This window comes from Pseudorca crassidens, chromosome 11 (assembly GCF_039906515.1).
Source record: "Pseudorca crassidens isolate mPseCra1 chromosome 11, mPseCra1.hap1, whole genome shotgun sequence".
In the NCBI taxonomy this organism is placed as follows: domain Eukaryota; kingdom Metazoa; phylum Chordata; class Mammalia; order Artiodactyla; family Delphinidae; genus Pseudorca; species Pseudorca crassidens.
The window spans coordinates 101,770,544-101,795,023 of record NC_090306.1 but is presented as its reverse complement, the minus strand read 5'-3'; the positions used below and the strand labels follow the sequence as shown (position 1 = coordinate 101,795,023).

At 44.8% G+C, this 24,480-nt stretch overlaps 1 protein-coding gene across 1 annotated transcript; it reads right to left on the bottom strand.

Annotated features, from left to right (window-relative positions):
* Nucleotides 1–1,156: 1,156 nt before the first annotated feature.
* NUP50 (nucleoporin 50) lies at nt 1,157–22,557 on the bottom strand. The gene is made up of 8 exons (XM_067698360.1): nt 22,156–22,557; nt 17,157–17,235; nt 15,075–15,158; nt 11,187–11,373; nt 9,494–10,159; nt 7,423–7,504; nt 5,650–5,768; nt 1,157–4,647 (listed from the first exon to the last, which is right to left on the bottom strand). The coding sequence occupies exons 2-8, from the start codon at nt 17,223–17,225 to the stop codon at nt 4,445–4,447; spliced, it is 1,410 nt and encodes a 469-aa protein (XP_067554461.1). The 5' UTR covers nt 17,226–17,235; nt 22,156–22,557; the 3' UTR covers nt 1,157–4,444.
* Between the last annotated feature and the right edge of the window lie 1,923 nt (nt 22,558–24,480).

Below are 24,480 nucleotides of genomic sequence, written 5' to 3'. Positions count from 1 at the left end.
ATCAGTTTCCTCCTGAAATATGTGCCCAAAGGGTGTTTCATAGATTATCTTTAAACAAGTCATAAGAGAGCACAGATGTAGCCCAGTTGTGCTCAAATTTGACTTGTGTCAGAAACACCTGTTAAAACCCAGACGGCTGGTGATGAAATATTCTGGAATTAGATGGTGGTGATGGTTGCACAACTCTGAATCTAGTAAAAACAGCTGAACTGTGCACGTTAAAAGGGTGAATTCTATAGTATGTGAATTATACCTCAATAAAAACCAGAACACATGCCTGGGCCCCTGCCCGAGGATCTGGCTGGGTGGGTGTAGGGTGGGGCCCCAGAGCTGGCATCTCTAACAGGTCCCTGGGTGTTGCCGCTGCCGCCCCCACGGACCACACTGCAGACCCACTGCTCCAGCCCGGCCATTCAGCGCAGTGGAGATGCACTCCTCTACACAGTACCTACCCGCTTAGTGTCTTCAGCAGTTTCCGTCAGATGTTGTCAGTTCAAGAAAAATATTTTGATGGGTAACTCAGTCTTTATAATATTTTCTTTACCAGGAGACACCTCTTAAAAACCAGCTGAGTGCTGAATAACTCAGAAACGTTTTAAAGATATGAACCTTATTCTAAAACTTTCAAAGGTATATTACAATGTAATCTGTTAATGCCTTAAGAGTGATTTTCTAAATCACCAAAAACTTAAAGTAACATAAACTTAAAATACATTTCTTCCTTCATTTTGATCCTTAGTTTTTAAATGTCCTCCTGGACACAGATCCCAACTCCACTTGTGGGAGAAACCTCGCCTGCCTCAACTCCAGTTTCTTTGGAAAGCCCACCCAGGAGCCCCTGTCTGGAAGGTTTGCTGCAAGCACTGAACAAGAGAATATATACAAAGCCCCTAGTGCAATGCTTTGCACATTATCCAACGTAAGATCTGTTATTCCCATTCTAGTTTGTAAAAACGTGAATCCGACAAATTCCTGAATGGCCTGGAATTGGTCTCATCTGGCACAAGGGGGCTGATGATAAAAGGGTCCGGGTCTCTCCTCACCTCTTCTAGGCACCGCTTCTGCATGGTGCTTCCCCCGCCGGCTGGCTTGCCTCTTGCCTCGTACTAAGGCCAGGTGCAGCACAGAGGAACACAGAGAGTGTCAAACACTGTGATTCTGTTTACTTTCCATTTATTCACATTTCATGGATTGATACACTTCCTCAATGGGATCATTCAAAAACTAATACAAACTGAGATTACATTGTCCAACGATTCAAGTATTTTAGAGAACGATTTCCGATTTAAAATAGAAAGCAAACAGTTTATCCATGTGATTGCTGAGAAGTTTCCTGCCTCTGCCATAGCTGTGTCCGCATCAAACAGAGAGGCCTCAGCCTGGACCATCACTGCCACCCGCCACCGACACACAGAGGCCTTGTGCTCAGAACACCGAGTGCGAAGAAAGGTTTTGACGTGCTCCTCACCGTCACCAGCTGGACAAATCCGTTTCTACTGAAAAGCCCTCACTTCCAGAACGAGAATGGATCCTAGGGGTTTGGGAGTAAAGCCCTTTAGTCTGGAAATCTGCAAAGCCTTCAAATGCACTGCGCCTACATTTGGACTGTTCTGAAGTATAAGGGTATCTGACAAATGCTCAAAACAAGCAACTTGTTTACCTTTAAAACTAAACCAAAAGAGCTGTCTCAGTGAAACTGGTTCTGAACTCTTAACAGTAAGGTAGAATGTTACTTTTTTTGCTCTACCCCAGAACAGGTAGATATTTTTTGGCATGCAGCATATCAAAAATACAATTTAGAATTGAAACTGTAAAACAATAATCCTTTTAAGGAAAATCAGTCCATAAACAGACCTGTCCTTCCATGGAAAACACAATCTAAACTTTAAAAACTGGACACGCGTTTTAGCCTGTAATTCTAACAATGCAGACGTTTACACACAACGTAACATTCAATGTTTTGCTTAATGGGAATGCTCAGAAGGAGATGAACGAACAGCGGTTTAAAAACAAAAAGGCCACTGGGATACTCAGTGTTTGTCAAGAGATAACACAATCTGATTTAGAATTAAAGATATATACACCCTTTAGGCCACACTTATGACACTCTTTCTAGATTCTCAAACTAAAGACAAAAATTTTAGTCCACATTAAACATTTTAAAGCCTAATTGCTAATAATTTGCTAAAAATAAATCTAAACCCACAGGGCAGAACTGAGGTGTTACACAGGGGATGAAAAGGCAAGCCCTCCAGGGGCCAAGGAGCCCCTCCCCCAGTAACAATACCGGGACTTAGAGTTTACAGCGAAATCCACATACGCGTATTAGGCTCTTTTACACTAATACATAATTAAAGTGGAGACTGGCAAGTTCCTAAAGAGTAAGAGTGATTTTAAGAAAATATCACATTTTGACTTACGGTGGGCACATCACATTTCCCCCTGTAATCTTCACTGTAACAGTACAGTCTTAGCAAGAACTTGCTGGGAATGTTAGGAAAAAGAAAGCCACACATATCCAGCAATTTAAAAAGACAAACTATTTTTACCCAGGGGTGGGGGGGTGGATGGGGGTGCGAAGAGTTAATCCAATCATGACTTTCATGCCATTTTTGGTGAACATTCCGCATCGCATGCAAAACCAAGCGGAAGGATGCACTGAAGGGTCCCCGACGAGGTGTGTGAGCCTTACTTTCTGGTGGGACCCAGGAGCACGCGCAGCTAAGCTGTGACCTGCTGAGGTCTGTCCCCCTTATTTCCTCAGCCCGTTAGCAGCTGGATAACCCTAAGGTCAACAGGGCAGGGCCAGGGTTACTTTAACAGCATCCACCACCAGCTGACTAAACTCCTCATGAATACTCCCAGTTGTAAAAAGAAAGAGCGAGGTGACCGCCCCTCCCCCCAACCTCACGCCACACCCGGGGTGACGCCACCCCCGCCCAAGACAGCGAGCGCCTCCCTCTGTGAGTGTCCGGACGAGGTCGCACACTGGGCAGCGAGCTGCAGAGCAGGTGTCGAGGCACTGGCGCGACTACCTGACCTCAGGTGCTTAAGAGTGACACATCGCAAAATGGATTCCCCGCCTCCTGTACCTCTAAAAGTTAAAGCTTTTTTTCTTTTTAAATAAAAGCAGCTGTACTATCTACACTGATTTTGACTTTTTTTAAAGTCAGAGACATCACGTGCTGAAGATCAGAATATACGCATGTGAGCCCTCGGGCACGGACCCTGAGCCTTTCAACAGGATCATCTGGTACCAGCATTAAGGATTCATGAGGAATGAATGAAAGTGGACATTTAGAACTTTACCTCTAGTTCATATGACCAGAGTCTTCAAAGAACCCTAGTGTTAGTTACCTGACAGCTATGGAGAAGTGGGTATTCATGTGTGTACCCATGGCTCCCTTCCAAATGGACATACTGAGTATCTTACTTTTTAAAAAGTAAATGGAAATTTCAGTATCAAATGCAGAATACACTGCTGTCTAAAAGTTAAAGGCAACATTTACACACAGTTTTCTCTTCCTTTTCCTTATTGCATGTTTCCTGGTTAGTTCACACGGCTCCTGTGTAATAAAACCCCTATGATTTAATAAGTTTAGGTTTTAGATCCATAGGGTTCACCATAGGACAAATAACCAAGAGCATATTCTCTTCCTTTTGTTGTATGCTTTAACCCTTTCTTTTCTATAAGGGTCTACAAACTACAAATTTGTGCTTTTAAATCTCATTCCTGGCAATCCCCCCCATCCCATTTGTCTCCAGGGGGAAACAGAAGTAAGAGCACCTCATGAATAAACCTACAAGACCAAAGAACAAGCTACTCATTTCCGTTTAAAATGAAACAGCAGTTCCAGAATCACAGTAAAGCAGCCGATGGGGTTAGAGGCCAGCGTCCACACGGAAAAAGCTGAAGGCAAACATTCAGTGCTCACATTTCAGCTGTAAAATAACACAATAAAGCAAAGAAACATCTCCGCCACAGCACGGCAGCACGGTTCACGTGGACACACATCAGCCAAGCCCGCCAGAAAGAAGACCGCTACAGGCAAGCTCCCTTCTGGACACACCGCCGTGAGAAGCCGCGCCGGTGGCGGCAGCTGACCCCAAACCCCTGGATCGGAAAAGCCTTTGGGAAATCTAATCGATACCCTGATTTCAGTCCATTAAGAAATCACCTGTGGTTAGTTTAATAAATGAACATTAAAAATCTTCCAAAAATTTCCTTTCAAATGTATTTCACACATTAGACAGTTCTTAAGAAGGGAGAATACAGTTTCTTGACACTTAACTTTAAAGGTTTTATTGGCCATATTAATCTTCCTCACAAAACTTTTAAGTTATCTATAAGCCCTAGAATGTCAAAGTAGGAAGACAAGAAAACTAAGTTTAGGGGGCGGTGGGGAAGCAGCAACTTGGCAACAACTCCTCAGCCGAAGTGTGTTCAGGCATCCTTTTTCTCCTGTAAAATTCTGTGCAGCTCATCTGCATCCTCGCTTGTTTTTACCCGAATTAACATGGTAACTGGGGTGGTGGCGTTTTTCTCATCGATGGGTGGGTTTGGAACGCAGACAATAAGCACATTGTTCTTCCCTGTGCGAGTACACGGCATATTGGGCGGAATGAGAACGTTGAGCAGTATGTTGCCTGCATTTAAACACAGGGAAAGACGCATCAAAATATATAAACTATAGTTCCGTGAAACTACAGCTCTAACAGGCTAAACAGGAAACACCGGAGCAACTTATACTTAATGGAGCCACAGGGATGTCCTAAGGACGGCCACAGTTCCCTGCCCGATGCCAGCACGGTGTCCCCGAGAGAGGACCGTGGGCCTCTGGCAGGAAGTGGACGGGGCCTCCCCGAGAAGACCCACCTTCTGCACACCTGCCCCAAGTCTCCCACAATCATGGCAGCAGCCCTAAACCAGCAGCGCTTTAGAACACACCGTGCTTTCTTGCACTGCAGAAAAAACACGCCAGCATGACGTGGAGGCTTCACTATGTCATTCGAACAGAGAACGGTCAGCAGAAAAACGGCTCTGTCGGAGGCCAGCACCGCTCACAGGGTGAGAGTGATGTTGCTATGATAGCATCACAAATTGGTCAAGTCCACAGGAAAGAAGACTCACACAAGTTTCTTTCCAGGACACAGTCTGGTGTAGTCTGCCACCACCGACCACTTCCCCTTAGACCCGCCCTGAGCCCAGCCACTACCTCTTCCTTTCAGAGGACTGTTTTAAGGGTAAAGCTGGAGGATGGGGTAAAGGGTGGACAGCAACGAGTTAATGAATATTTGGTACATAGAAAGGATTCCTTTAAACAGTTGATTTCCCTTGTGTGTTTACTGAACCATCCGATTTACCGTAGCTTCTTAGTCACATGCCTATAGCACAAAGGGAAATGCAGACCATCTCAGCCATTTCTTGGCAACAGCTTGCAGTACATCCAGGTTTTCTTATACACCACTGCCCTGGCACTCGACTACATCTATAATCGGTAAGTACAGGACGAATTTGGCCTGAGCAAACTCTATTCCGTTCCAAAGAACACATTAATATACCTGAAAATCTCGACTAAATCAGCAAAGGGCTTTTACATACTATGTGATTATGATTATTTTGTACCACCTGAAAAGAAAGATACCCACCTAAATTGGTGTCTGCCCGCACTAAGAGCTGTGTCTTCTGATTAGCCGTAGGTTTTAAATGTAGAGTGCCTACACCCTTCTCTTTAAATTCATTGTCTTTCTTGTAAAATAGTTTACACCTACAGAGAAAAATAGGTATGATCAGACACTCAGTGACAGGTCACGACAGTCACAGTTTTCTAACAGCCCCTGTTCACACTTGTGTGGAAGTCTGTTATTAAATGACAGCAGAGGAAGCTTAGGAAGAGCCTTCTACTGACCCAGATCAGGTCTGGACACAGGCAGGTAAGAGAATCTGGTGAGACAGGCTGGAGTCCCTCCATATTTTTTTCTATTATACAGTGGGTCCTATACAACTCTTTAACAACGCTTCTGAAACCATCTTTTCTCAAAAGTCAGTCAAAATCACAGCCAAGCATCCCACACCTCCCTGACGTGCTTCTTCGGCCCTGAGCTCAAAAGAACTGACCTGGTCCTTAAAGAAGAGGAACAAATAGAGAACACACACTCTGCCACACAAACACCACCCCCCTTTCCTACTTCTTATTTTTGAATTCTCTTCAGGACTCCTTCAATTTTTGATCTCCCAAGATGTTGAAATAAGTCTGGAAAACATGCCTAAGCAAGGCCTAAAATAATGCTGTCAAATGTTTCCCCAGCCTCCTGTCACACATCTCCTTAGGTTATTAATAAACAAATCAAAACTACTGCCTGTTCCTTTGATTTACTCTGATTAGAAAAAAACCCTTGGGAATCCCCTGGCGGTCCAGTGGTTAGGACACGGCGCTTTCACTGCTGGGGCCCGGGTTCAATCCCTGGTCGGGGAACTAAGATCCCACAAGCCGTGCGGTGTAGACAAAAAAAAAAAAAAAAAAAAAAAAGGAAAAAAATCTCAAGTCAGGGTCATTCTTTTACCTCATCTGTGTAATTAAATCTTTAAACAGGCAAAAGGAATTGCTGGTTTCTTTTAAAAGTTCTCAAAAATAAACAACATTTGGGAATCCCACAGGATTTGGTGATTCACACTATGAAAATTGCTGACTTAAGTCTGCAATGTTTGTATTAGAAAAACACATCCAGGGAAGCTTCTAAAAGGGCACAAATGTTTTTCAGTAAATATCTTTGTTAAAAAGCACGAATTTCATTGAGAGAGAATTCAAAATTTCTCTTCAGCCTTCTACTGAAATCAGCAGCTCTCATTAGACAAACAAAAAACAAAAAGCCCAAACCAGCTCTCATGACTGAGGGAAAGATAAGTATTTACACATCCTTAACGGGAAGGAGTGGCTGCTGTGGAGAACTTCTTGGCTGTGAGAAAATCCACGAAGGTTAATGTGTCTCTAGGAAGGAATCCGAGATGCCACCTAATTTAAGAGCAGAAGTAAAACCAAACCTCAAATCAGTGACCAGGTGACTGTCTTTGTAGGGGAAGGAGGAGGGGAAGAGAAGAAAGGAGAAAAAGGGAGAGAATGATGAGATGAGACTGGGGCAGGAAGATCAAAAAGAAAAGACTGTCTCTAAAGCACCTGAAAAGCAGAAGAGAGCTAAACTAACAGAAAAGAGTAGGATACGCCCAGCAGGAAATTTTTAGAGTCGGTTATTTTTAAATAAACAGGCTAAGAATTCTTCCTTGTTCCAATTCAAAGAACGGGCACAGCCTGGCCCAGGATGGGACGCCCAGTAAGTGCTGCAGGGACAATGTCACCTGCGCTCTCCAGCCAGAAGCCTCCTTCCACGTCTTTGAAAAGTGGAATTCCCGTGACCGTTACTTACTTTTTGGAGTAAAAAGCATCTTCTTCTTTTACTTCAGTAACTACTACTTTGGGGGGCTCATCACTCTCTTCTTCGTCTCCACCTTTTATAAAAACAACACTAACTCAGTAAGAGTCAAATCAAGAGCTTGAAAATGTGACAAAAGAAGTTCGTTACCTACCCCCCCAACCTACAAATTCCATGTAAGCTGATACAGAAACTGAAACACAATCTAATCGTGTGGGGGCGGGGATAAGGAGGCACTCACTGGATTTCTGCAGAAAGCCTTTGAATCCAAGTGTCTGTGCTTGTATTCAGTGAACAGGCAAACTCACACAGGAAAACAGTCAGTCAACACTCTCATATACTCAGATTACCCACTGGGAAATAAAAATCTCAGATGGGCTTCCAACACTTTCATCCCCGAATGCTCCTGTGACTGTAGCTGCATCACGCCAAGGAATAACCAATGAGAGCAATGACCAAAGACAATGGAGAAAATAACAACTTTACAGGACAAGTTGTCAGAGCAATTAGTCCAAAGCCAACTGTAAGCAACTTAAGCTCTGTCTGGGCCACCACGCCCCTGGACATGCTGGTACCACGGGCACCCTCCCGGGCTGAGTCCAACAGCACTTCCCTTCACTCCAGTGCCTCAACCTCAGGGGAGAGCTAAGTCGCTGCTGGACACAAATTACAATCCCCTTAAAGAGAAGGCAACTGCATAAAACTGACTAGCGACTAAGAAAAACAGTTCCGCTGCTCAAACAATTCAGGTCACAAGCTCATTTCGATTTTAAGAAGGCACTCCTGAGTTAGCCCCTCCAGCGTGGGGCCCGGGCATCTTTTTTTTTGGAACGTGGGCCTCTCACTGTTGTGGCCTCTCCCGTTGCGGAGCACAGGCTCCGGACGCGCAGGCTCAGCGGCCATGGCTCACGGGCCCAGCCGCTCCGCGGCATGTGGGATCTTCCCCGACCGGGGCACGAACCCGCGTCCCCTGCATCGGCAGGCGGACTCTCAACCACTGCGCCACCAGGGAAGCCCCAGGCATCTGTTATTTTAACAAGCTCTCCAAGTCTTCCTGTGCGTAAGATGTGTTAACCGCAAGATAAGGAGTAAGTGCTTTGTGGAGGGGCATCCTGCTGAGACGGAGGCTTAATTCAAACTCGACATCCCTTCCACAAGCGGCAGAGCCCCTGTGACTATGACAGACTCTCCCTCTGTCGTATTTAGGGCAGAGAAGAGGGGACTTCTTTATTCTATGCTTTGCCCTGGAGGGCCCTTACCTGAGGATACAGGTGAGGAGGGCAAGGCAACATAAGGAGAGTTTCCCTCCAGGTAGGAAAACATAGTATTTAACGGCCCACTGGCAACTGCAGTTTTCCTTCTCGAGGATCAATATGCCGATGCCTGAGAGACGTACTTTTAACTGCTTATAAGTAAGAGCCTACATACACACGGTTTGTTCACAACCACCATGTGGTGAAGAGGGATTATGATACAACCCCTCTTTTCAGGGAGCTAAGAACCACATAGGGAGTGGAGGGGCTGGGATTAAGGCCTGGTTTGGGGCACTAACATGACACACCACAGAAACTTCTAGAAAGGTGGCTGCAATCCAGACACATCTTGGGAAAACACTGTCAATTTGTTCCCCCACAGCTATGAAGTCTACCTTTTTTAGAGTAGAGTATGGTTTTGCCGTGTGAATTTATTTATAAGCAAATCTCTTAAAAACAAACAATTCAGTGAACGTCCATCATGAATTTTTCAATAAAATACAATTTTTTTAATGGAAAGCCAAGTATTTGATAATTTTCAAAGTCACTGTGCCAGGTGTTTTTATATTATTTTTATTTTCATACTCTTAATCCTTAAAATAACCCTACCAAATTGGTCTTACTCCATTTCATGAATAAGGAGACAGACTCAAAGGAGTTTATCAACTCTGTCCGGGATCACACTCACGTCGGGGAAATGATGGAGTTGTGACGCGAATCCAGATCCACCTCGTGCACAAGGCTACACTTTTCCCACCAAATACAGAACTCCCACAAACCTAGAAGACTTCCAGGGCTGACTCTGTGTTTACCTTTGCAGTCGCTGCCGCCACCTTCTGCTCGGCTCTCCAACGTTTTAGTGGAAAATGGTGAAGAAACTGGTTTACTCTGGGTAATATCTTTGCCAAATAAACTGGAGTTTCCAGAAGAAAATGAAAATCCAGTCAAGGAGCCAGAGTTTAAGGAGCCCAAAACAGAACTATCAATTTTCTTGCCGAAATTAAATGAGGCACTTGTTGCTCCTAGTGACGGGTCCTTGTTCTTTTCAGACACAGCCTCCACCTTCTTTTCAGATGTATCCTCAGTTTTGTTGCCGTGAAACAAAAATGTTGACTCTTGCTGTAATTCTGTTGAACCAAACAGGGAAGGAGGCTGTGTTTCAACTGATACTTTGTTGGTTTCACCTTCAGAATTACTGCTGCCACTGTTCCCATGTTGCTGTTCGATGCTTGCTAAATATTTCTCATAGTCTTTAAAGATAGGTGTCAGATCACAGAGCGGGTTCGTGTTCACGTGCTTCACAATCCAATCCCGAACAGAGCAGTTTAAGGCCGCCAACTGCTTATGATAGGCATTCCTGTGGCGGGCGGCACTGGAGGTAAGGCCAGAGGAGGCAGGCTGCTGACTGTCGCCATTGGTTTTGGGATTTGAAATCTTTTTATCGACCAAGGAGGTAGGGCCATTTACAGCAACAGACCCTACAGGAAATTACAGTTTTAAGAATTTATTCAGAAGCTGATTTAGTTAAGTCATCTTGATTTTCACACCACTCTGTCTTCGTATTTTGTGCTTTTACTGTATCCCATTTTTGTGACAGTTCAAGAAGTATGTGCACATATAGTATTTGGAAACTAGTTATTACAAAAATCAAGTCAAACATTATATATATGAATATATCTATTTTTTACATGCTTGCATTAAACCGCTATAATTTTAAAATAATCTCTTCCTTCAAAAGGATGGCTTTTTTTACCTAAAACCGTCAAAATACTATGTTAGTACAAAACTTAATCCCCAAGGTTGTAAGGAGGAACATATATTAATGCAGTTAAAATCTTAATAGAAAGTACTTATCTTAATCACACTAAACATTCTGCCTAATTTAAATGAAACAGTATATACTCTTAGAATAACTAGCTAAGTATGATCCAATGAGTCAGGATCATTTCTAAGAACCAAAGATTTTAACCCATGATCCCATTCTCTGTTGTTAATCCCAAGACTTCTTGACCAATCCCCTCAAAACAGGATTAGGCAATCAACATGTCCTGGGCAAAATAAATCTAGACTGGGAACAGTAAGGTATGTGGCACACAGGAAATTCTTGGTACATTTATAATGAATGAGGGGGTGGGATGGGAGGCCTTTACAGAGGGTCTGCTAAGAGCTTCTTTTTCTCCTTTGACCCTTAGGTTGATTCTGAGGTCATTCTCATTTCGCAGTTGAAGATTTGGAGGCTCAAAGGTTAAGGAACTTCACCGAGGTCACACAGAGCTGGTAACTGGCAGAACTGAGAACAGAACCCACGTCTATTTTGGCCTGTGCTCTACTCAGTTACTCTGTAAAGAGCCAAAAGCTCCCTAATTTCCATCCCTTTCACCATTACCCTGTTTTTGCTCATACAGCCTCAGGACCCAGAAAAAGTACAAGAAAAACATCTTTGAAAGTTATTTTTCATAGATCATCTTTACACAGATGTGACTCGGGGGAGAAGAACCTACTCACCAAAGGTGGCCTTGGTCTCGGTCGCTGTCCTTGCACTGGAGAAGGGAGGGGCACTAGTGATGCTGTTTCCGTTTGACAGTCCTTCCAAAGGCTTCCCTTCAGCGCCATTACCAAACCCAGAAAACCCTCCTCCTCCAGAAGGTATGACCAAACCTTTGAAGTCTTTAAAGGCCCCTCCACCATCAGACTGAAATATAAAGGAAGAGCACACGTTAGATAACTCTACTTTTTTGTCTCCAAATAAGCAAGTGAACGACAGTATTATCTTGGCTAAACAGTACCCAGAATCCTTATGCAACCAGCATTAAAGGAAACTACCAGCACAAGCAGACACAGAACATGGATTTTACTCGTGACAGCTTTGCAGCCCGAAGCTGCCTTCCTAAAACAGGAAGAATACATGTAATTTACAGTGAAATAATTTTTTAAAATATATTTAGGATATAAAAGGTTAAAAAGACTAATTCAAATAAATTGATGGACTCACCACCGAGGCACAGAACTGTAACTAAAAACACATTCTCAACACAACTAAACCCCAAATGAAAGATTTTTCATATACTACTCAAAGACCCTTTGCCTAAGGAAGTTGTAGAAACATCAAGTGAGGTTAACTAAAAGTACTTTACCCACTACTTATAATTTCCTAAGAACTTTTGTTGCTTTCAGCCTGCTTTCAGTACACAGAAACTTGCAAAGTTGACTGAGTCCCAATTCTAGATTTTCCGTTAGTTGAGAAATCCAGAGGCAACATTTTTTTTTTGCGGTAGGCGGGCCTCTCACTGTTGTGGCCTCTCCCGTTGCGGAGCACAGGCTCCAGACGCGCAGGCTCAGTGGCCATGGCTCACGGGCCCAGCCGCTCCGCGGCATGTGGGATCTTCCCGGACCGGGGCACGATCCCGCGTCCCCTGCATCGGCAGGCGGACTCTCAACCACTGCGCCACCAGGGAAGCCCCAGAGGCAACATTTTATTCCCAAGGTTTTCTCTGCTTTCTTTAGCAAGGTCTTTCTCGCAGACCTATCCTGCTGTTGGTAGCTCTCTCCCATCTCTAACCCAAGATGCTCTGGAAATGTTTGGCATGCCTTATGAAATTCTAACGCTGCTCTCTGCCCCTGGGCTGTGGTCTGCACTGTTTCTGCCTCTTCACTGTCACTTGTCCACAGCTGGCCCGTCCCTCCTTGAGCCTGTCTCCCCTAGGCATCTCGTTCTTCATCATGAGTTTGCACTCTTAGACCTCTTCTCATTTCCCCTGGCTTCAACCTCCTTGATGGGGAAATTTCTCAGAGCTGCACCCACCTCTTACGCCACTTCCTGTTCTGAGTGGCCAATCAGTACACCTAGTGGTCTCCTAGAGAACTCCACTTGGATGTACCACAGGCCCTTGAAATACATTTTTCTTTTTTTTTTAAGAGATGTGCATGGCAGCCCAGATGGCAGGAGAGTTTGGGGGAGAATGGATACATGGATATGGGGTGAGTCGCTTTGCTGTGCACCTGAAACTGTCACAATATTGTTAATTTGCTATACCCCAATATAAACTAAAAAGTTAAAAAAAAAAGAGATGTGCAATTTATTTATTTTTTTGGCCACACCTGGAGGCGTGTGGGATCTTAGTTCCCCGACCAGGGCTCGAACCTGCACCCCCTGAATTGAGAGGCGGAGTCTTAACCACCAGACTGCCAGGGAAGTCCCGAAATACATTTCTAAAACAAAATCGATCACCTCCTCCCTAATGAAGCTGTCCCCCCCCCCGGTATCTTCTTCATGAAAGAGCCACCAAATGTAAGTTGGCTCAACACCTCCATGCAGCCAGTCGCCAGTCTCGAGAATGACATCAGGCCAGAAAAGAGCTCGGAATAAAGAAAAACTGAGCAGAGCCACCACAGAACATGCAGCTCCGTAGGTTTATTCCGAGGATGCCACCCAAGATGTTCAAACCAGCCTCTCCTGCCTGACAACAGATGTCCAGGTCACCAGGACAGCACTCACGTGTCTGGAATTTATTTGAGGGATGAGGACTGTACTGGGGAAGAGTTATTAAACAAGGAGTGATGGCTGAATACTGACCACATGATTTCAGTTCACGAGTTATAACTCATCTTTTATCCTTCGGAACACAGGAATGAAACATTTTAATATACCATATTACACTAGAAGGAAACACAAAATGGGCGACGCTTCTATTATTCTCAAAGGTATCAGCCTACCCACAGCTCGAGCCTAGGGAGCAGACAACACTCTGAGAATATCCTGCATTTTCCTTTCTTACTTCCAACACCCACTTCCCCTGTTTCCTACTGCTATACTCTTTTCCCTCTTCATACTGTCACTCAACTCAAATTTGTCTACATCTGTATCTTATTTCTGCAATTGGATAAGTTCCCTTTAAGGTACAGATCTCTTATTTATTTACTTACTTATTTATTTATTTTTTCTTCTTTAATATAAATTTATTTATTTTATTTTATTTATTTTTGGCTGAGTTGGGTCTTTGTTGCTGTGCGTGGGCTTCCTTTAGTTGTGGTGAGCGGGGGCTACTCTGCTGCGGTGCGCGGGCTTCTCTTGTTGTGGAGCACGGGCTCTAGGCATGTGGGCTTCAGTAGTTGTGGCACATGGGCTCAGTGGTTGTGGCTCGCGTGCTCTGGAGCGCAGGCTTGGTAGTTGTGGTGCATGGGCTTAGCTGCTCTGTGGCATGTGGGATCTTCCCGGACCAGGGCTGGAACCCGTGTCTCCTGCACTGGCAGGTGGATTCTTAACCACTGTGCCACCAGGGAAGTCCCAGATCTTATATTTATTATCTTTTTCTATCTTCCATGGTCTACACCAAGGATTTTCACAAATTCTTGGTGCACTAGGCATTTAAAAAAGCATTTATTAACAACCCAATAAAAAAATGGGCATAAGATCTAAACAGACATTTCCCCAAAGAAGACATACAGATGGCCAACAGGCACATAAAAAAATGTTCAACATCGCTAATTATTAGACAAATGCAAATCAAAACTATCAATACAATGAGGTATCACCTCACGCCAGTCAGAATGGCCACCATCAAAAAGTCTACAAGTAATAAATGCTGGAGAATGTGGAGAAAAAGGAACCCTCCTACACTGCTGGCGGGAATGTAAATTTGTGCAGCCACTATGGCGAACAGTATGGAGGTTACTTAAAAAAACTAAAAACTACCATACAATCCCACTCCTCGGCACATATCCGGACAAAACTATTGATATAATTTGAAAAGATACTTGTACCCTAATGTTCACTGCAGCACTATTTACAAGAGTCAAGACAGGGAAGCAACCCTAATGTCCACTGACAGATGACTGGATAAAGATGTGGTATATGTATACACAATGGAATGTTACTCAGCCATAAAAAAGAATGAAATAATACCATTTGCAGCAACATGGATGGACCTAGAGAATATCATAGTAAGTGAAGTAAGCCAAACAGAGAAAGACAAATATGATATCGCTTATATATGGAATCTAAAACAATGATACAAATGAACTTCCCTACAAAACAGAAATATGACTCACAGACTTAGAAAACAAACTTACGGTTACCAAAGGGGAAAGGTGGGGGGAGGGATAAATTACGAGTTTGGGATTAACATATATACAACACTACTATATATTAAATAGATAACCAACCAAGGAATTGCTGTACAACACAGGGAATTATACTCAATATCTTGTAATAATGAACTTAACAATGAAAAATCATTATATGTATTAAAAAAAAGACATTCTTGATAGATTACATAAAAGACAGTAATTAAAATAAAAGCATTTATTCATCTGACTGCTCCCAGAGGTGGAAACACTCTGCAGCTCAGAAATGAAGTTAGCATTTAATACCAGAAGCTGTAAGAAAACACTCACTTCAAATCCAACATTCCTCCGCTTTGCTTTCTTTATGGCTCTATTCTTCAAGACTTCCTCACTGGCCACCGAGAATGTTCCCACCTGCAGGAGTGTACAAATTAATCAGCAACAAGATAAGGCCAAAAAGGAGATAAAATGCTGAACAAAAAAGCTAGACCAGACAAACTGATCAATATCTTCTGGTTTCTTTTTATTTTGGTTTGGTTTTTTTTTTCCGGTACGCGGGCCTCTCAGTGCTGTGGCCTCTCCCGTTGCGGAGCACAGGCTCCGGGATGCACAGGCTCAGCGGCCATGGCTCACGGGCCCAGCCACTCCGCGGCATGTGGGATCTTCCCGGACCGGGGCACGAACTCGTGTCCCCTGCATCGGCAGGCGGACTCTCAACCACTGCGCCACCAGGGAAGCCTTCTTCTGCTTTTTAAGTAACACAAATTATGGAGAGGGCACGTTAAAGTTTACGTCTAGTATCTTGTGAATTCCAATGCTAGTCAGGTGAATCAGAAACCTTCCAGAAACTACAAATCCAGACTTTATCACAATTCAGAGACAAGAGCGCATACATCAAAGTTCTAAGAAGACCAAGATCGTCAAAACTTTGGCGCAAAGCTGTTCATGATCAATTCTTCGAATATGTCAAACATAGTCAAAGACATTACCCAGATGCCCAAATCTAATCTCTTACAGCTATGGTTTTTAAACATAAATTTTATGTTCATAATACATATTATTTTAAAGAAGAGCTTCGCCCATTTGTCCATGATCCAGAACACCACTGAGACTGGGACTCTAAGTAACCTGTTGGAAACCTGCTGAAAACCTTTCGCTTTACTTCAACCCTTCTTTTTACCCTGGAGGAATGGCATAAAATATTTTCTGTAAAAAGTTCTCATCTGTACTTATTTCAGATAATGCTAAACTTAAAGAGATCTCTACACCCACAGAAGGGACCATGTGGCTACACCTGACCCAAATTAAATGTAATGTCCTTCCACACTCATTTCATTAGAATCCGTCCAAATGGAAGTTTTTTCATTCCTGAAGTATTTTAATGTCAAAACAAATCATTATATGGTAGGCCCAGAATGTAACTGTGCCTAAAACCTGGAAAGAACTAAAGTTACCAAAGACTCGCTTAAAAAGTACCAAGTCAGTCAGAATTGTTAAAAGCTCTTTTAAAAGCCCATACTTGTGATTTTGGTTTCCCCAAACATACCAGTACACATATTTGTAAGGGAAAAAATATTAATATTAGGAAACAGATTGAGAAAAAAGGAGAACAGCAGCCTAAGAATTATCTTGGAAACACTTTTGCAAACTCTTGAAAATATACGCCTATTTTGTAACCTAGCACACGTCTACTAACTGGAAAGGCTAACTTCGTGCAGATTTCCTTAGTGAACTGGCCTGGGAGTATCACACTGCTGATGAGGCACTTTAGAAATGCAGCTGTGTTCTATTCTTTGTAAGACAAAAATTAAAAGATTTCCTCAGGGAAGACCATTTTTATTTTGTTAGGAAAGAAACTAGGCCATCTAAATTCTATTCCTATTAACGCAATTGTTGGGGGGTGGGGGATGGGGAGTGTCTTAAGAATATGAAATAAAATGGGCCTCCAAGAAGCATTACATTACAGTAAGGGAGGCGACCTCAATCTTCTAAAATCTAAAACTGTGAGCATGGCAGACTAAGACAGTGGTGGTGAACCACTTTTCAAGTTTGAGTGCTGGCACTAAGTTTACGTGCTTAGTGCTGGCTGTTTATGACTAGATCGTTCACTCACCCTTCAATCTGGGCTAAAACCATGGGTTTAGAATGCTCCAATGAAATGCTACATGAAATTCAGGAGGAAGGTGCTTCTACAAAGGAGCAGAGTATTTAGGGAACAGTTGCTAATGGAAAAGCACACCCAAATGTCATCAATTTCTAGACTAAGTACAGATCGTAAGAAACCAGACTATTTCCAGTTCTGGATGTTCTTAAAAAGGCCTTTTAATTTTACCAGAGTCTTCACGAGGAATCCCAAAATGAATTTAAATTTGGAAGTAGAAGGAAATCATTCTTAGGGAAATTATTTCTTACCTCTTCTGCTTCATCTTCTTGATCCCAATTCCTATCCGTCAGTTCCTTCTCGGCAATTCTTTTGGCCATTTTTTCGAACCTAAAAGCAAAAAGATTAGAAGTAATAAGTTTACTTTTCTAGAATATGATTTAACTCTTACAAAGAATTTTAAAAATTCACTCTAGCATGAAATGAGATAAAAACATTCCTGATACCAGTGGGCACTGCTTTAACGAGAACTCTGTAGCACTGTGGGGCTCCTAGTGTCACGAATCCAATAAAGATTACTGGGGGAGGCAGTGAGGTCCTCTAAGGCACAGTGAACAATATACTAAATCAACTGCATTTGAAAAAATTACAATGAAACACTGATTTTTAAAAATCAGAAATCTAAAGAACTGAATAATAACCAACAAATACTTAACTTATTCCAGGCAACTTATACTTACACAGAGTCTTGCTACAGCAAGACATTTTTAATATTTAAAATTCTCTTAAGGATGATAAAGTACAACCTTAGTTAAGAATTTGAAGAAGGTATTGGAATTACCTTCCCAACATGAGTACAGACGGTCCCTGACTTACAATGGTTCGCCTTGCAAGTTTTCAAGTTTACAATGGTGTGAAAGCAATACGCATTGAGTAGAAACCTTCTTTCAGATTTTGATCTTTTCTCAGGCTAACAATAGGCGGTATGATATTCTCTTGTGATGCTGGCCAGCGGCAGCAAGCCACAGCTTCCAGTCAGCCGGCCACGCCATCACAATCGATACACTTACAACCATTCTGTACCCATACAGTCGTTCTGTTTTTCATTTTCAGTACACTACTCAATAAATTACGAGATATTCAACACTACTATAAAACAGTCTTTATGTTAGATGATTTTACCCAACTGTAGGCTAATGTAAGTGTTCTGAGTACATTTAAGGTAGGCTGAGCTATGATGTTCGGTAGGGTAGGTGTATTAAATGCATTTTCGACTTACAGTATTTTCATCTTACCATGGGTTTATTGTGACGAAACCCCAACATATGTTGAGGAAGATCTCTATTCATTTTTAGGCTACAAACAAGTTGACAGTAATCTATTTCCCAAGATTGAACATTTAATTACCCCAAATTGCATATTTCTAAGCTAGGACATCATTTAAAAGTTTAAAATGATTAATATGGATGTGTTAACATTCCTAGAATTTTTAACTCTTCAAAAATAAGCCATCAGGGCTTCCCTGGTGGCGCAGTGGTTAAGAATCCACCTGCCAATGCAGGAGACAAGGGTTCGAGCCCTGGTCCGGGAAGATCCCACATGCCGCGGAGCAACTAAGCCTGTGCGCCACAACTACTGAGCCTGCGCTCTACAGCCCGTGAGCCACAACTACTGAGCCTGCGCTCTACAGCCCGCAAGCCACAACTACTGAGCCCACACGCCTAGAGCCCGTGCTCCACAACAAGAGAAGCCACCACAATGAGAAGCCCGGGCACCGCAATGAAGAGTAGCCCCCACTCGCCGCAACCAGAGAAAGCCTGCGCACAGCAACGAAGACCAACACAGCTAAAAATAAAAATAAAATAAATTTATAAAACAAAAAAAAGCCATCAGCTCAACTCCTTAAAAACCATGGTGTTACGGGGAGGAATAAGAGTCAGGGATTGACAGTATTATCTCTACGAGCACTTATTCAAGGTGGGTACTTGTATCCATCCCTTAAAATTTCCAATTTATTTTGTGATCCTAAGATCATAAATCCTTTGCTATTAAAAACAGAAACAATCAATGGAGAGCTCCACTGTGAGTGTTGTGCTGGATTGTTCCCTAACTTACCAGTTAAATGGACCAAAAAACTCCATTTCCTCTGCTACTTACCTTGCCCAGGAATTTATCGATTAGTTTGGAACACTAGCCAGCATTCCTGAAAACCAGCCTAGCTTCCTTCCTATAGTCCTTCCCCAGTCTCATTTGCCCTCAACACCACAACCCACCAGAGTAAGTTTCTAGAACCTCCTGGTCATTAAGATACAAACTTACACAACAGGCCTCTTGCCTTCCAAGATGGCCCACACTCTGTCTATGGAGTGTGTTTCTCCCTGAATAAACCTTCTTTCACTCTACTGTGTCTTGCTCTTGAATTCTTGCCTGCACAAAGCCAAGAACCCACACTGGGCGGCCATCCCAGGGACGCAGACATGACTTGGGATGCGACCATCCTCTCGCACCCCACTCTCTTTGCTGCAGCATCTTTTCCGGCACCCAGTGCGGGGCCTCCAAGGCCATAATCTCGATCCGCCTACTGGGCTATGGCTCCCCTCTGAAGGGAGGCTGGGCCTTATCCTGAGCCATGGAGATTCGAGTAGCCCGTTAAGTGGCAGCTGACGTCGCCTGCAGGATCTGTCAGAGACCGGTTCTCTGGCCGTGAAGAAGCGCACTGAGGCCAAGGCTTTTCCCCCTCAGTCTTGCTCATTCTCCTATTGCTCTATCTCTTCGGACTTGAAAAGATCCACCCAGATGACCACCAAACATCCAAATTAAGACTGCGCGGCAAGTAACTGACAACTCGGTTGGGTCTAAAGAACTCCTGCCAGGGGGCGCAGTGGTTGAGAGTCTGCCTGCCAATACAGGGGACACGGGTTCGAGCCCTGGTCTGGGAGGATCCCACATGCCACGGAGCAACTAGGCCCGTGAGCCACAACTACTGAGCCTGAGCGTCTGGAGCCCGTGCTCCACAACAGGAGAGGCCACAATAGTGAGGCCGCGCACCGTGATGAAGAGTGGCCCCCGCTTGCCGCAACTAGAGAAAGCCGTCGCAGAGAAACGAAGACCCAGCAGCACAGCCAAAAAAAAAAAAGAACAAACTTACACATCACCCACTGCATGTTAGTATCTATAAAATAAAATTCAAATGCTGGCATTCCAAAGTCCTCCACAATCTGACCCCCTGGTAGGTAATCACAGAGGGCCTGTCAGCTTTTAATACTCTGCTAATAATCTCAATGTTTCTTTTACAAGTGCTTCTTTCTGATTACAGAATAAATGGTTTTAAAGTCCCAAATTCTAAAACATAAATGAGAATTAACGTAATTTTCATTCATTACCTGCAAATCCTCTTTTTTAATGCCTCCCTCCCAAACACTTGGTCAAATTTTGCTATTAATCTTTGTCATCCAGAAAACAAACAAGGTACCCTTCCACATAAATCCTTACTAAACTTGAACTGTTCAGAGGCCAGGTCTCTGTATGGATTCTTTTGGGCCATTTTCCTACTCAGTAACTAGCACCTCCACCAGAGGGCGGAAGAGGGGAGAATCTGAAACAGGCATTTTTTTGCTATCAACTATTAACTTAATAACTTAATAGGTATTAAGATTAACTGGCAAAAAGGGGTGGAGGTGAAACTGCAAAACCTGTGACAAGCGTAAAACTGTAACACCTAACTCATACCCACAACTGAAGAGACAACTGGCATACTGAAACAACCTAAATTAATGTAGCTGCTTCTTGTTCCACCATATTTATCCCATCAATGACTAACCAGAGGGGCAGGTATCTTTGTTTCACTCACTCATGTACCTCAAATCCACTCCCCCACCCGCCCCCCCCAATGGCTGACGGTCCGGCTGTTGCAGAATCAGAGATCTGCGGCACGATGTATTTGAGAAAATACTATAAAATGCTAGAATACAGTTTTGCCATTTTGTTGCTGGAGACCTTGGGCAAATTTTATTTAATTTTTGTGCCTCAGTTTCTTCATTTGTAGAACAGGGAGGTGTTGTGAAATTTAAATGAGATACACAAAAAGCTTAGTTTAGAACAGTGCCTGGAACAGAGGAAGGACTCAATAAATATTATTAAAGGAACAAGTTTTGTTAGAAGCAAGGGCTACAAAATACTACTTCTCCTAACTTAAAAGCTGTAGTGTGGGAAAAGAATTAACCTGAATTATGAGTCTGGCTTTAAAAAATACGTCACCAAATCCATATTTTATTTCAAAGCATGATACTTCAGAAAATAATCTTCTTTTTATGCCAGAAGAGAAAAAGGAAAAAAATCCCTGTAAAGTACTTAACACAAAGTCTGGCACCTAGAGTCTTATGTGCTATTACGAAGAACTTAAAAAACATGTGGGCTTGTGGTTTAAAAGGCACCAAATTATGAAATGATTACTAGGTATGAAACATACCTTGTGATAGCAAATTGAAACTTTTGGTAATTGGAGAAAACTTTATTTGTGCCCGACATAGTGAGGTATGCGATCTCTACCACCTGGTGCTGCCCCACCCTTGGGGTTTAACTTCAGTCCACATCAGTTTTAAGATGGAAACAGATTTGAACATACTCGACGGTGTGATGCCCGGAGGAAAAAGGGAACATGGGGCCGGACCCCGGAGGCTGAAACGCTAAGGAAAAACGAAATCTCTAACACTGCTTCTTTTTTTTTTTTTTTTTGCAGTACGCGGGCCTCTCACTGCTGTGGCCCCTCCCGTTGCGGAGCACAGGCTCCGGACGCGCAGGCTCAGTGGCCATGGCTCACGGGCCCAGCCGCTCCACGGCATGTGGGATCCTCCCGGACCGGGGCACGAACCCGTGTCCCCTGCATCGGCAGGCGGACTCTCAACCGCCACCAGGGAAGCCCTCTAACACTGCTTCTTAACTGGACAGCCTAACGGGTGATCAGTGGCCTGAGACTGCAATAAGAAAGTGAAGCCAGACCAAGGAGGTGGTGGAAGGAGCTAAAAGAAAGAAACGAGTACCGAGAGGAACCGCTAGGAAATAAACCGAGGGGGCCTCGCCAGGACGGTCCCTGCCCGCTCCGGCTCCTGCCTCCACCAGGGCCGCAGGGGCCCTGCGCCCGGGCGGGCCTTACCCAAGTCGGGCCCGCACCCAGCTCCTCCCTCCCAGGGTCCCCATTCCAGGCCCGGGTCCCGCACCCGGATCCCGGCTTCCTCCTCCCAGACCCGGGCCCCGCACCCCGGCTTCCGCGCTCGGCCCCCGCCCCTACCGCGCCGCCCGCCCGCCTCTCACCTCGCCGGCGGCAGCCGCGGCCCTCGCTGGGTTGTGGGTGCGGCGAAGCCCGGGTGCGTAGCGGCGAGCAGGTACGAGGTCGCGGCCGCGGCGCTCGGGTCTGAAGCGGCGCCCGGTCGCTTCCGGTGCTCTGAGAGCCTCGAAGGATTCGGTGGTCGGCAAGCCCTGAGACTCAAACACCATGTCCCTCGGGGACCTCGTCTCTCTGCGTTGGGCAGTGAGGGGGAGAGCCGTCCGTTCAGCAGGAGACAGTTGGGAGAACGGCGGCCCACACGCCCCACGCCGCCATTTTCTAACTCGAATCTACCCCTTACGACCAATTCGAAAAAAAGGGAGGAAAGAAACGCCCGCGTCTGGCTACTACGCAAGTGCGCCGGAGCCTTGGTTTGCAGCTCCTCCTACGGCGGCAGCGGGGCGTCACGCAGCGCATGCGCCCAACTGCTTTAAAAAAACGGCCGCCGGAGCGCTCCCCTCTCACGCATGCGCGCGCGCATGCGCGCACTCCACGCGCCGGCCTGTAGGGCAACGGGTGCCGGCGGCAGGGTTTAGCGCGCGTTGGTCACGTGTCGGCGGCCGTAAGCGTTTGAGACGTCCGCTCGCCGGTCGCTGCTGGTGGTGGGCGCGGCTGGGAGTCGCGAGGCGCCAGGGAGAGCGGGGTCAGTCAGGCAGTGTGGCCGGGGCTCGTGGTGTCCGTGTATGGTGCTGGAGGGCTGAGGAGAGATAGGCCGTGACTCCCAGAGACGTGAGTGAATTCGGGTAGCGTCACGGCGGGACTCGGCGCCGGGGGTCCGCGACGCGCCGGCTGCGGATGCTCGGAAGTCCTGGGATTGCGGAGCCGGGAGGGACGGCCGCGGGCGTGGATGAGAAAACCGGACCCGTCCGCCGTTCCACGGCCACCTTGTATTTGTTTTCCGTGGTGGGTTCCCTAGAGGCCAAGTAACTTGCCATTTGCACACCTAGTCGGGGTCAACGAAGATGAAGTCTGCAAACACATTTTAAAACTGGGACTAATACATGTGTCCAGTGTCAGGATTTGTGTTCGTGTGTTTTTATTTGAGTACTACAGTATAGCGTCTCAGATATCACGTACATTAATAGATTAAGCTGTACAAAGCGGTTCAACTTTAACTCTCCTTGCCTAACGGTTAATAGGACATTATGGGAATTTGACCCATTATTAACGCATCAGGAAAGTTGCCTCAGAAAAAGAACATTCTGGGACTTTACTGGTGGCGCAGTGGTTAAGAATCCGCCTGCCAGTGCAGGGGACACGGGGTCGAGCCCTGGTCGGGGAAGATCCCACGTGCCGTGGAGCAACTAAGCCTGTGCGCCACAACTACTGAGCCTGCGCTCTAGAGCCCGTGAGCCGCAACTACTGAGCCCACGCGCCACACCTCCTGAAACCCGCGCGCCAAGAGCCCGTGCTCCACTCGCCGCAACTAGAGAAAGCCTGCGCGCAGCAACGAAGACCCAACACGGCCCAAAATAAAAATAAATAAATGAATAAATAAATAAAAGAAACATTCTTAGAGCAGTGGTTATTAACCTCTTTTGGGAGGAAGGGTTTATGGATTACTTGAAAATGCAAAGAAAGTTTGTGCATACATTCATGTAGGAAAGCAGTTTGCACATAATTTCAGGGTGTTTGTGAGTCCTCCCTAAAAGCCTATCCATGGACTGACTAGCGTGTTAAAGACTGCTTGTCTATGTACTAGATTACACATCATAAGGGTTTAAAGAAGAACAAAGGTGACCCCTATTATGTTTACTTCTCCTAGGATGAGACATTCAAAACAGTTGTTGCCAGGTGTTTGTTCTTTTTCTGAGGATGTACGTGATAAATACCCAGCCAGGGAACTGTATTATTGTGTATCTTTCACACCGTCCTTGTAAATTGGATGGAGTGCGAACTGTACGTATGACTAGTCAGAGAATGTTGACTGACAGTGTATTACAGAAAGAGAGATCTCCAGAGGCATGCTCTTAAGTGGTTTTTTTTTGTTTTTTTTCCTACAAAAAGAGACATAATACCCTTCGGGATGATACATGACTTGGCAAAGCTATGCAGTTGGTTAGTGGCAGAGCTAGGGCCAGAGCCCAGGTCTCTCTTCCAGCCCATCGTTCATTTCAACAATCATGGAATGCCTACTGCTGGACACTTCACAGATGTTACAAGTGGCCCCTCATCTCCTCCAGCTGTCCCAGGTCAGCTTTCCCACACGTCACACTGGCTGTTCTAAGTCCTTACCACTTAAACCTCACCAGCCACATTTCTCCATATTCCACCTCCCAACCCCCAGCCTCACCTCCTGCCTAACCATCCTT

Excerpts from the sequence above, each read along its gene's own strand:
- NUP50 (XM_067698360.1), bottom strand. The coding sequence starts at position 17,225 with ATGGCCAAAAGAATTGCCGAGAAGGAACTGACGGATAGGAATTGGGAT. Across the intron at positions 10,160-11,186 it reads CGAGACCAAGGCCACCTTTG|GGTCTGTTGCTGTAAATGGC; the intron begins GTGAGTAGGTTC and ends AATTTCCTGTAG. Across the intron at positions 5,769-7,422 it reads GATGCTTTTTACTCCAAAAA|GTGTAAACTATTTTACAAGA; the intron begins GTAAGTAACGGT and ends TTTTCTCTGTAG.